General features: G+C 47.2%; 1 protein-coding gene across 1 annotated transcript; it reads left to right on the top strand.

The window, feature by feature from the left end:
* The first annotated feature begins 725 nt into the window (after positions 1–725).
* Positions 726–9,795, top strand: MARCO (macrophage receptor with collagenous structure). Its single transcript, XM_062498519.1, has 15 exons — positions 726–840; positions 1,869–1,970; positions 2,337–2,573; positions 2,961–2,996; positions 3,884–3,922; positions 4,292–4,405; positions 5,705–5,812; positions 5,906–5,950; positions 6,493–6,591; positions 6,687–6,740; positions 7,246–7,290; positions 7,434–7,541; positions 8,840–8,881; positions 9,194–9,370; positions 9,665–9,795. The coding sequence occupies exons 1-15, from the start codon at positions 726–728 to the stop codon at positions 9,793–9,795; spliced, it is 1,452 nt and encodes a 483-aa protein (XP_062354503.1).
* Positions 9,796–11,952: the final 2,157 nt, after the last annotated feature.

Genomic DNA, 11,952 nt, shown 5'->3' with positions numbered 1-11,952 from the left:
GAGATGTCAAAATGCCAAATGCCTTGGCAAGGTCTACAGAAAGGGGAGGGGGTGGTTCACAAGATGAGGGCAAAGAAATGGTGAAGAAGTAGGAATTGTGTCCATGGGTGTGAAAAACTCATCGAGGGGAAGCAGGAGCTGGAGAGTAGGCTGTAAATGTCTCTTCTCCATATCATCCCAAACCCATTTGGGTTTCAGCTGCCCCATCCCACCATCATTCGCTTGTCTTTACAACTCCTCCTTGTACTTGAGCCATGCACAGTCACTGAGGTGTCACCTTGGTGCATTTTACTATGTGCTTCACTAGGACAGAGTCCTCAGCCTCCCCTCCCAGGAGAGGGATTGCCAAGCTAACACTGAGATGGAATAATCTTGGCTACCTGAGGAGGTTTACTTGTGTTAGAAACAAAATCTCCACCTCACGCCTAATTCCACCACAATGCAGAGATGCTGAATAACTCCAGGTTAAGGATCTTCCAGGATCCTGCCCAAGGCTCCCTGGACTCCAGCTGGGTACATGAGAGCAGCTCAACATCTTAGATGCGGTACTTTTTGAGGAACTGTTCAAATTACCACATCAGAGTTCTCAGTAGTCTATAAAAGCTGAGCAGATAGGAAATGCATATCAGAAAGCATATCAAACCAGGAGGCAGAGAGGAAGTGCCTCCAATTCCTTTTGTCTTTATAATCTGACAAGGCTTTAGGTTAGCCACAAGAAATTTGTCATGAAAATTAAAGACAAGTATGTGGAAGATGGAAATTCGAGTGATATGAACTCTTTCAGTGTTTCAGAAAAGATTGGGTTTGCCTCACCTACTACCACAACCTTTCAGATAAGTGGTAAGGGGTTTTTTTTATTATTATTCAAGTGTTTTATATTGATTTTATCTGGTCTAAAACAACACATAAAAATGAAATATTGCATATTAAATACTTTTTGCAGCGATTTTGCTAGTAAATTAATGGCCATTTAAAAGTACAAGTATGTCAAATTACCCTTTGTAGCCAAAAGCTGATGCTGAGCGTCAGAAAAAAATTAGTTATTTTCCTGACTTAGAAAATGCCTAATTTTCTTGAGTAAGACTTTCATACATAATAGTTAAGATACTAAAATCAGCAGACTCAATAAAAAAAGTAAGTTTATGAATTTCTAGCTGAATATAAAAGCTTCATTGCTGACGAAGCCATTCTGTTGTAAAACCAATTAAAATACTGTGCTTTTTAAAAATTAAGTCTTTAAACTCCTGATTACATTACTTTGAAAAAAACCCAAAAAACCTCAGTTGAGGGTAACTTACTGAATGTCTGATATAATTACCAATGCTTCTAAAATAGGTTTTTTCCTCCCTGAAGGCCAAATTTCAACAAAGCCATTTATTTCTTTTACATTTGCTGGTGATGATTGGTTTTACATCTTATGATTTGTTTCAATTTGTCCTTCAGTTCATTTTATTATTTATTTTTCATTTATTTTGATGCATACATGCATCACTGTTGGAATCACATGTATGCAGTGCTATGGATGGAATTGCTTTGAGCAGCCCTCTGAATGGCAGCCTGGGACAACTATAAGCGATGGAAACAGGGAGTTTATTGATGCAGAAAGGAGAAAACCACCACACTCACACTGTTATAGGCTGGGTTAAGTCTTGCTAGAACTGGGCTGGATAAATTGGCTAAGGAAAAGATGGCCAAGCAGATTGCCTGGAGCAGAGGAAGGCAGGATCCTTGCTGGCAGGATCGAGCGCTCTCACAGAGGGACCTCGCTGCTCCACACCGCTGGAAAGCACCACGGCCAAGCCTGAAAAGGCAGAGCTTGAAGGGGAGAGATGCGGGAGAGTGTCTACCCTTCACCTCTTGGTTTTTAGAGCCTCGGAGCCAGAAAAAGGCGTCCACATGCTGTGTTCAGACAGCCCTCAGCACCTACCTGCTACTGCTGACGGCCGGCCAGGGGCTGCTGATGTACAAAGGTAACCACAACCTCGCCATGGGCTTGGTACCAACAGAGAGCTTCGCTGGGTGCTCCTGGGGACACGGGCAAGCGGGGATGAGCACCCAGGTCTGAAACCCCCGAAGGAGCACAGAGGCTTCTCCGTACTCTAGCCGCTGCAGGGAACAATTCCCCCATCCTGTGCGTGTGCTTTGCATTTGCAGAGCGCTCCCAGCTGCACTCCTGGCTGCAGCAAGGGCTGGCACATCAAAACCCCGGCTCAAACAGGGGTGGTCTTTATCCCCCGGTGTCTCCCCCAGGTGCTGAGGAACTGCTCTGCCAAACAACCATTTCCCAGCCACGCCAGGCAGTGAATATTCATTTCATGGGCTTTTTGTTTCCTCAGTATTTAAGATGCAGAGAGAGATATTGAAACTTCAAGAGCAAAATGCCTCCTATACAGAAGAGATTCTGCAGAGCTCCTTTGCCAACAATCTGGCCTTGTCAAGAAGCTCTCCTGGGAAGAGCTTTCTCATGGGACATGAGGAAAACTGGAGGAGAAGCTTAGAAAAGGAAATCACCATAATTAAAAGCAACAATGCAAACCTGATGATGAGAATGAACAACATCACCCTGCTTGCAGGTATGGCTCTCCATGCTGGCTCTGCAGGGGGGACACCTGGGTCCTTCCTCTGCATCACTAGTGGGGCTGAAAACCCAGTTTAGATGATCTAATAACTACGGCAAGATTTAATCTTCCTGTCAGTTAGTGATGGTCCCCATGCCCAGTCAACTCCAGACCAGGGAAAACCTACAGGAGCTGGAGCGCTGCCCTGTGCAAACCCCCAGATCCCCTGCCAGCTGCAAATGCAGCTCTGGGCTCCTCCCTTCTGTGACGTAGATTTGGATTGCAGGTGCCCTCCAAAAGGGTGGTGTCTCCAGCCCACACTTCAAGCCTGACAATCCCATACTTCTGTGTTCCTCACCGACTGCTGACTACTGAAAAATATCCATTCTATATTTATTTCAGGGCCTCCTGGACGCAAAGGAGATCCTGGTCTGCCAGGTATGTTGGTAAATGAGCCACAACTTCTCTTCCTCTTATTTCATCTAAGAGATCTGAAGTGAGGATTGGGATTTCAGTCTCCAGACCCTACCCAGTGTGCAGACACCAAACACCCTGGTCATGAGGAGACCTGCTGTACCTTTCCACTGATCCTCCAGGAGCCTTGGCTAGCCCAAGTGCTCCCACAGAGGTTGATGCCCACCCTGTCCCTAGGAAAACATTGGCAGAGGCTCAGGAATGAGCTGGGTGCAAGTTCTGCCCTCCAGAGCCATGCACAGGCTGCTGCCCTGGGTGCCTGGGGGTTTGGGTAGAACTACACCTGCCACAGGAGCTGAGTATCTCCAGACTGTGAGGATGCAGCAAGTCCTATCTAACACTGGCTCCACTTTGAGAAGAGGTTGGACCAGGCAACAGTTTCTATGGTCCTGTGATGATGATCTAAGATGCAACACTTGTTAGGTCAGGTCTGTAACTCATCCATCCCTACTTCTTGGCTACACTGATGAGATTTTCTGAAGGAAAAAAAAATAAAAATTGTGTTTTCATATCTTCCTGGCTGCACTTACGACATTGAAGCAGCACCTCCTGCCAAGCAGTGTTATTACACACCAGAGCCCAATCGTTCAGTGCGTTTTCACGAAAGATCTCCACAATGATCCCCATGAGCTGGGCTTGGCAGGAAGACAAGCTGGCCCCTGCCCAGCTGAGCACTCAGCTGAGCTCCAAGGACTTTACTCAAGCGGTTGTGCTGGTCCCAGCTGAAGATTGGCCTCACTGGTGACAGAAATTGTGTGAGCAAAGGATGATTAAAAAATTTGTCAGTTCTTCTTAGCCATTACTGTGAATAGATGATATGTGTCAGCTGATATATGTATTTTGCATCCCAGGATTACAGGGACCACCAGGGACAAAGGGAGACCAAGGTAAGGCTTTTCTGACACCTGAATTACTTCTGTGGTTGAACATAAAGTGGCTTTATGGATGATTTTATGGGCAATCTTGTCCTCAGCCAAGGTGTAAATGAGCAAGAATGTCATTGGACTTGAAGGAAATAAGCCTATGTAAAGCTAACTTGAACAAAGGCAAAACTTAGCTGGAAAAAAAAAAATCTTATTTTAAAAGTCAGTGTGCAACAGTCACAATGGGCCAATTTCCCACTGTCACCAGCACCACTGTCACCACCACTGTGCACGGAGAGTGGAGTTTGGCTCATGATCACAGCTGTGGTGGGTGTCCTGCTGCTGGCACTGACTGCACATAGCACTTCATGAAGCATCAGAAAAGTGGTGTTGTCCTTGCAGGTGTACATGGACCCAAGGGTGAGAAGGGGAGCAAAGGAGCTTCTGGTCCTGCTGGGCCAAGTGGTGTTCCAGGAGTAAGAGGAGAAAAAGGAGAGATTGGGCTTGCAGGTAAGACTTCTTCACTACCTCAACATTTTTAATGTTCTCACACATATTTCTTTTTAAACTCATTCTACATAAAACACCAGAAGAAGTCTCCATAGATCAGTACTCATAAAAATCCAAGCAGCCATGGGTGTGGTTTGCCAGTCAGTGAGGGAGATGGATAAACAGGACACTTGACCTGATGTGAAGGGGTTTAATTTCATGTCATGCTTCAGCAAATTTCCCAAAGGAGTGTTGGGGGAAGGGGCCATGGAAAATGTTGACTCTGCACCATGGAAATCTCTTTACAGAGTGACCTTTTTCTAATGAAAGCCACAGATATTCAATTATCAGCCTACCCTAGCTTAAAGCAGTAATGTTTGCAGTAGGATTTTCATGTTATAAAAAAATACAATATAATTATATGCACAAGCATGTGGATGGTAGTCCTCATTTTAGTGGAACCTCTTTCTGAGAGCTTTATATCTTACATAAGCCTGGCTTTATACACCTGGAGTAGAAGAGTTATGCAATGTTTCTCCCATGTAACATGCATTATGGACAGCTGCTGTGGTCTCACATGGGCTGAAAGATGGAGAGAAAAAGAAAGCAGGTGATGCGTATGGTGCAGAGCAGGGAGAACAGTTGGACAGGTTTGATAAGAGCCTCCTCAGATCTTCCATCAGATCCTGAATGCCCCAACGCTCTCATTAGCACAGGATGCTCCAGAAGAGAAGAGCAATTGTAGGAAGAATACCAAAAAGCAAGGACTTTGGGATAATTCTAGAGCAGAAAGATGAAGAAGAAGTCTTCAAAAGAGGCACTTCCAAGTAATTCAGCTCTTTTGGAGCATGCTGTTCACCCGTTCAGAGAAGAGAAGATTCAGGGGGGGAGATGAGAGAACCCTCCAGAAGCCAAGGAGTGGAATGTGCTGCCCTGTAGTTCCACTGTGTCCAGCAGAAGGGAAGCATTCAGACTGCAGTAAGGGATAGATAACTAGAGAAGAAAACATTCCAGTAGCAGGGATAGTTTGGGGAATACATTGGAGAGGTGTCATGGCATCACTGCAAACCTTTAAGAGCAGGCCAGACAAACATCTGGCCAGAGAGGCTGACAGAGCCAGAGGTGGATCAGACAGAGCAGCTCTGTCCACCTAGAGCTTCAGGGTGACAATGGCACTGAATGGTAAAGGCAGGTGTGAGGCCAAACCTTGTACTGGTGTGCCCAGACAGAGATGCTCCACAGGCTGCTGAGACAACAAATCTGTTTTTTTTGAATTTGCACTTTTTTTTTTTAATTTATGTATGCTGTTCTGCTTGATAGGTCCCCAAGGACAGAAAGGTGACATGGGCAAGAAGGGAGACCCTGGGCCCCAGGGACCTGTGGGTCCTAAGGGAGTGCTTGGGTTCCCAGGAATGCCAGGTTCTGAAGGTGAGTGCAGAGGACACAGTGACAGGGTGCAGGGCTGCCCCAGCTGAGGGGCTGGCTGAGCTCCTTAGCACTGATGCCAGGGTGTCATTACAGGTAGCCCGGGGAAGCCTGGACCTCCTGGACCAAAAGGAGAGGCAGGTAAGCAGTACAGAAGGTGCAGTTTCTTCTGGAGATATAAGACTGATCTGGTCTCTTTTATATGGTGTTCCATGACAGGGAAAACTGCAGCTGGTCTAGATCCCAGCATGGGTAAGAGAAAATGATGATTAGATGAAGAAATGATGCCAACATTTTAATGCCATCCAAACCCATCCAGCAGCCTTGGCTGTCTCTTCTGGGCCCCACACAGTGTAGGAGCCTGAGAGGGAAAGAAGGGTTGTGCCTTCCTCCCTGACATGTGTGCACACACAAGGGCAAAATTTGGCTGCTCATTTAGGAAAGAACTTGTGCATTTCAAGGCTGGCAGTCAGCCAGGACCTGGTTCCATGCAGCCTTTCACACCAGATCATCCCTCACTGCATTGCTAAGATCAGCACTGCAATTTGGAGACAGTTGGTGTTTGTTTTGCATTCATAGGCTCAACTCATGTGTGCAAGGGCTGGTGATAGCGCTGTCTGTCTTTTTATCAGCCTCATGTGTTGTGTTACACTTCATTTGTGCTTCTTTCACTCAACCTCAAGGTGCAACTGGACAACGTGGACCTCCTGGAAGTCCTGGCCTTGATGGCAGACCTGGTCAGAAAGGGGAGAAGGGGGAGCAGGGTCCCAAAGGTAGCCCAGGTACAGCCCTGCTCAAACCTATAACTCACTGACCTCCTACTCGTGCCTCACTTTGTGTGGTGGCTTCACCCTTACTGATTTCTTTCTGATTTTAGGAGCACAAGGCATTGCTGGACCCAAAGGTGAACAGGGACAGCAAGGAATAGCAGGTAAAGGAGAATAAAACAGGTTTTGGGTCAACAATCATGCAGACACCAGAAAGGGAACTACACTACCCAGAGGAGATCTCTTGAGTGTTCTTCTTGGACCCCCAATGTATGCCAGGATACCATGGCACTCCTGGGGCTCTGCTGTGGGCTGACTACTCACCAAAGGGTTGTTTCTGCCATCTGTAATATGTGTGAGAGGGTGATGATGCCTGAATTTTTGTATAAAATGAAAATGCTCAAAGAAGCATTTTAAGATTAATTTCAGGAGATGTTTCTCCACTGCCTGTATTTTCTTTTTTGACATGGTCTGCACTGAGTATGTGAAATAAGACACCTGCTTCAGAAATAGATGTTTATAGCATACACCAAAACTAGATGAGTTAAAATCAATTGTAAATACTAATTTGCAAAGCTTTTATAAATGTATACACATCAGTCTTATGATGTATGTATGTATGTATGTATGTTTGTTTGTTTGTTTGTTTGTTTGTTTTGATGATCTTAGGACCTCCAGGGCAAATGGGAGCAAAGGGAGACAAGGGCCTACCAGGTAAACCCTTATAGCATGATTTATTCTGATGATGCAAAGAACTTTTGGTGCCACATTCCTGTGTTTTGCATCAATGTGAAATGTTTGTCATGTCCTTTCCCAGGGAAGGGACAAAGGCAATGACTTTCTTGCTTCCCACACAGGCATCCCAGGCCCAGCTGGTCAAAAAGGAACCAAGGGGGATTATGGCACTCGGGGTCTGAAGGGAGAGCCAGGACTAAAAGGAGCCAAGGGAGACACTGGATTTTCTGGTAAGGCTCTTTTCCACAGGGTCTGTGGAGCTGATGGCACATTTGGATTTGGGGTTGTAGATCACAGACCAACATAAGCTGTTCTGGGGTGTGTTTCCAGAGCTGGTTTGCAGGAACTCAACAGACAGATCAGCCTTCCCAGCAGAGGAATGTGCAGGGTGTCAGTTGTACACCCTTTGGGGTGTGATAAAAGACATGCAAGTACACAGAGGCATTAGATTTTCCCAAATACCTGATTTCACAGAAAACTTGAACAACCCATGTTCCTCTTTTCTTTGTTCAGAGGCATCAGAGACACCCTGTCCCTGGGATAAATCCCATGTACACATGACACTCAGGAATGTGGAATAGTGAAGCTATGAGAAACACCTAACTGTGAGGCTATTTAACAACACCTTGCTAACTGCAGGACACAAAAGTTGTTCAGAAGAGCCAGCACTATAGCTACTCTCCATCCTTAACCCCCTTTCCTTCCAATCACAGAGTGTTTTAAAAAACATAAGACCTGTAGTAAAACAAAAACAAAAAACCCAAAAAGCCCAGATGTTACAAAAGCCCATGGGAAGTAAACAGTGCTCCAGATGCTTTTTATTTTAATTGTTCACATGGAATAGTACAAGAATCCTCAGAAATAAAATAAACTAGATTTTATGTGGGGCTCCTCCACGCACTCCTCCTCTGGAGCTTTGCATCTGGAAGATGGAAGAAGTATAACTGGGCTGGTTCCAGGCCAAAGACTGTCCTCTGGGTGCATCTCACTCCCTGGTCCCCACAAGGAGAAAGCAACGAGTGCTTTCTGCAGGTAGCTTTGAGGGAAAGAGCTCACTGGGTCTTTTCAAACACCTGCACCCTCAAGACCAAGACACTCCACAGAAATGTCAAGGAAGGACTGTTGAGAGCACCTTTCTGCTCTCCCTGGAGATCAAATCCCAGGATGTAAGTCTTCTACAAGTACTTTGGGAGATACCATGCCTGCATCTGGAGATCCTGAAGTCTATCAGAGACATCATTTTACAAGTAACAGTGGGAATGAGATACATTTCCCACAAGTGAATGAATATATGGGATTTTGAAAGTGGTACTTTTCTTGGGTCACACACTGGGAATATTTTGCTTTATGTTGTCCTACTTTTCCTGCCATGTTTCTATTACATATCCTTAGTCACTTCTGGGTGTTCATTTTCTACAAGGGGAGGAGCCTGCACATCTCTAACTCACACAAGTATTCAGAACTAGATAATAACCAGATTTTTAACCACAAACCACTGTCAAATGTTTGCTTTTCTAATTTGGAACAGGTTCCTCAGGAGCAAAAGGGAGCAAAGGTGAAAAAGGAGAAGGTACTGGACTTTTGCTTCTTCTCTCACTTGCCCTCTGATCTACCTGAAATCAGGACCAAAATAGCCCTCTGCTCACACTGGTTAATCCACAGCACAGCTAACAGGAGTCTGTGCTTCAAGCTGCAGCCTGGTGTCTCCAAATGCAGGGGGGATTTTGAATTGTTTGGATTTGAGCTCCCAGTAACTTCTGGTCCTACTCTGGAGATGGGAACATCCCTCTGCTTTGGGTGGTCACTGCTTCTGTCCATCAATGTCTTTTTCCTTATGCCGGTATGACCCATAGAGTTATTTTCTTCTCCTCTGAACTCTCAGCTGGCCTCAATAATTTTGTACGAATCGTGGGAGGAGACAGGAGGGGCCGAGTGGAAATCTTCCACCAAGGGTCCTGGGGAACAATATGTGACGATGGCTGGACCACCCGAGAGGCCACCGTAGTCTGCCGAATGTTGGGATTCAACCGTGCGGTCTCTTCCTTCACAGCCACACCAGGTGAGTCCAGAGCAGCTTTACACCTCTCCAGGCCTGGCACAGGTAGTTACACACACCGAGAAGTACCACAGCAAGGTCACCTGCACGAGCAGTAGGTGATCTCCTCCACAGCAGCTTGTTCCTCTTTGGATGAGGTAGCTCTGTGTCATGTGCTGCTTGAACCGTGCCCAAACACTTGATTTCCAGCAAGCCAGCCACGCAACCCAGCACACACCCACTCTCTTTGGAAAAGAAAAGCATGCTCCTCTTTCTCCCATCCAACAGGTTTTTGTTTGTTTGTTTAATCTTCCAAAGGTACTGGACAAATTTGGCTTGATGACGTAAATTGCCAGGGGAGTGAAATTACAATTACGGACTGTAGCAAGCGTGACTGGGGTTCACATAACTGCAACCACAGAGAGGATGCCGGGGTGGAGTGTGCTTGATGGGACACCAAGTCTGTTCTGGGAGCTGCTGCTGCCTCTGCTCTCCGTGGAGCTCTTCTTCATGATGCAAACAAAATTTCGTCAGGCTGTGCTTTTGTGCCTCTTTACCAGGTCATAGAAATATTGACAAAGAAAGTTGAATTTTCCACAAATCAATAACAGTTGCAAGACCCATAGGTAACCTGAAACATCCCAGCTGTCACAAAACAATTGGAGCTCAGGCATGTGAGCCAGTTCACAGCTTTTCCAGCTACCTGACATCAGCTCATCTGCAGGAGCTCACACGTGTGTGACCTCTAAGTCCACAGGGGAGGGGATGGTCCATATTAGTTTAGTGCAGTAAGAGAATAGGATCAGTGTGCAGAAACCTGCACTTACTGCAGTTGAGCTGGCTAATCCATTTTCATCATAGTACAGTTGTGAACCTGAGCTTAAAACTCCCAGGGAAATGCATACACCCAAGACAGCAGATGCTCAGAAATCATCCGATGATCTCTCTGGCATGCAGATTTAAATATTCTTCAGTAATGATGCTGATCACACACTAATGTGCAAAAATAAGTGCCTGGGATCTAGGTGCCATACTACCCTGGTTCAGCACAGCACTTGTTTTTGAACTTAGTTAAGTCCCTTGCCTTCTCTGTCGGCGTTTCCTAAGCTGTTTCCAGGAGCAATACCCCTTACTTATGTGGTATGAAGTTAAGCTTGTCATGCCTTTAGAAATTAGATGCTCCAGTAAAGCAAAATGATGACAAATAAAAAATACAGAAAAGCACGAATAAGCTATCGATTGGTGTTAAAAACAAATAAATAAAAAAAAAGCAAACAAAAAATGCTCGAATAGACAAAATTATACATGCACACCTGTAGATATTAGGGAGAAGATACTGAACAGGGCTTTCCAGGATCCCATGCGGTTGATGCAATTTACGATCAATAAATAAAGATCTCCCTGCGAGGACAAGCGCTGGACACATCCCGACGGGCGAGGCTGGAGCTGCGGGATGAGCCGCGGGCACCGCGCCTGGAGCCATCAGCCTCCCCCGGCACCGCTCCCATCCAGCGCGGAGCCCGCTCGTCTCCATTGCTCCTTGCCGGCACTAAGGGGAGCTCAAGGGCCACGGCCGCTTCCCGGAGCCGCTGCGGGAGAGCCGGGCATCGGCCCGGAGACTGCCCCTGCCCCTGTCCCTGTCCCTGTCCCCGTCCCCGTCCCTGTCCCTGTCCCTGTCCCTGTCCCTGTCCCTGTCCCTGCCCCTGTCCCTGTCCCTGCCCCTGCCCCTGTCCCTGTCCCTGTCCCTACCCCTGTCCCTGTCCCTGCCCCTGCCCCTGCCCCTGTCCCTGTCCCTGCCCCTGCCCCTGTCCCTGTCCCTACCCCTGTCCCTGTCCCTGTCCGTGTCCCTGTCCCTGTCCCTGTCCCTGCCCCTGTCCCTGTCCCTGTCCGTGTCCCTGTCCCTGTCCCTGTCCCTGTCCCTGTCCCTGTCCCTGCCCCTCGTCCCCGCTGCCTTGTCCCACGGGGAGCCTGGGATCCTGTGCATCCCTCTCTGCTCCGCTCCCGTGAGACCCCGCCCGGCACAGGAGGGATCTCGACCTGCTGAAGCGAGGCCAGAGGGGGCTGTGAAGATGCTCAGAGGGCTGGGACACCTCTCCTAGGAGGACAGGCTGAGAGAGTCAGGGCTGTTCAGTCTGGAGAAGAGAGAGCTCTTAGAGCACCTTCCAAATACCTCCAAGACAGCTGGAGAGGAATTTTTGCCAAGGGCAAGTAGGGACAGACAAGAGGGAAAAGTTTTAAACTAAAAGGAAGTAGGTTTAGGTTTTATACCAGAGAGAAATTCTTTGCTTTGAGGGTAGTGAGGCACCGGCAAAAGTTGCCCAGAACAGCTGTGGATGCTCCATCCCTGAAAGTGTTCAAGGCCATGTTGGATGGGGCTTTGAGCAACCTGGTCTAGTAAAAACTGTCCCTGCCCAGGGGGTCAAAACTAGATGGCCTTTAAGATCCCTTCCAACTCAAATCATTCCACGATTCTATGATGCCAGGAGTGGGAGAGCAGTGGCAGCCATGAAGGCCTGGTGATGCATCCAGAGGGTGCCCGTGATGTCCCACCTGTGCTGTAGGGAAAGACAAAAATATGTTTCATCCTGTTGAACAGCTGATAGCAT

This window comes from Cinclus cinclus, chromosome 9 (assembly GCF_963662255.1).
Source record: "Cinclus cinclus chromosome 9, bCinCin1.1, whole genome shotgun sequence".
NCBI lineage: Eukaryota > Metazoa > Chordata > Aves > Passeriformes > Cinclidae > Cinclus > Cinclus cinclus.
The sequence above is the reverse complement of the archived record's forward strand: the minus strand, read 5'-3'. Positions and strand labels throughout refer to the sequence as shown.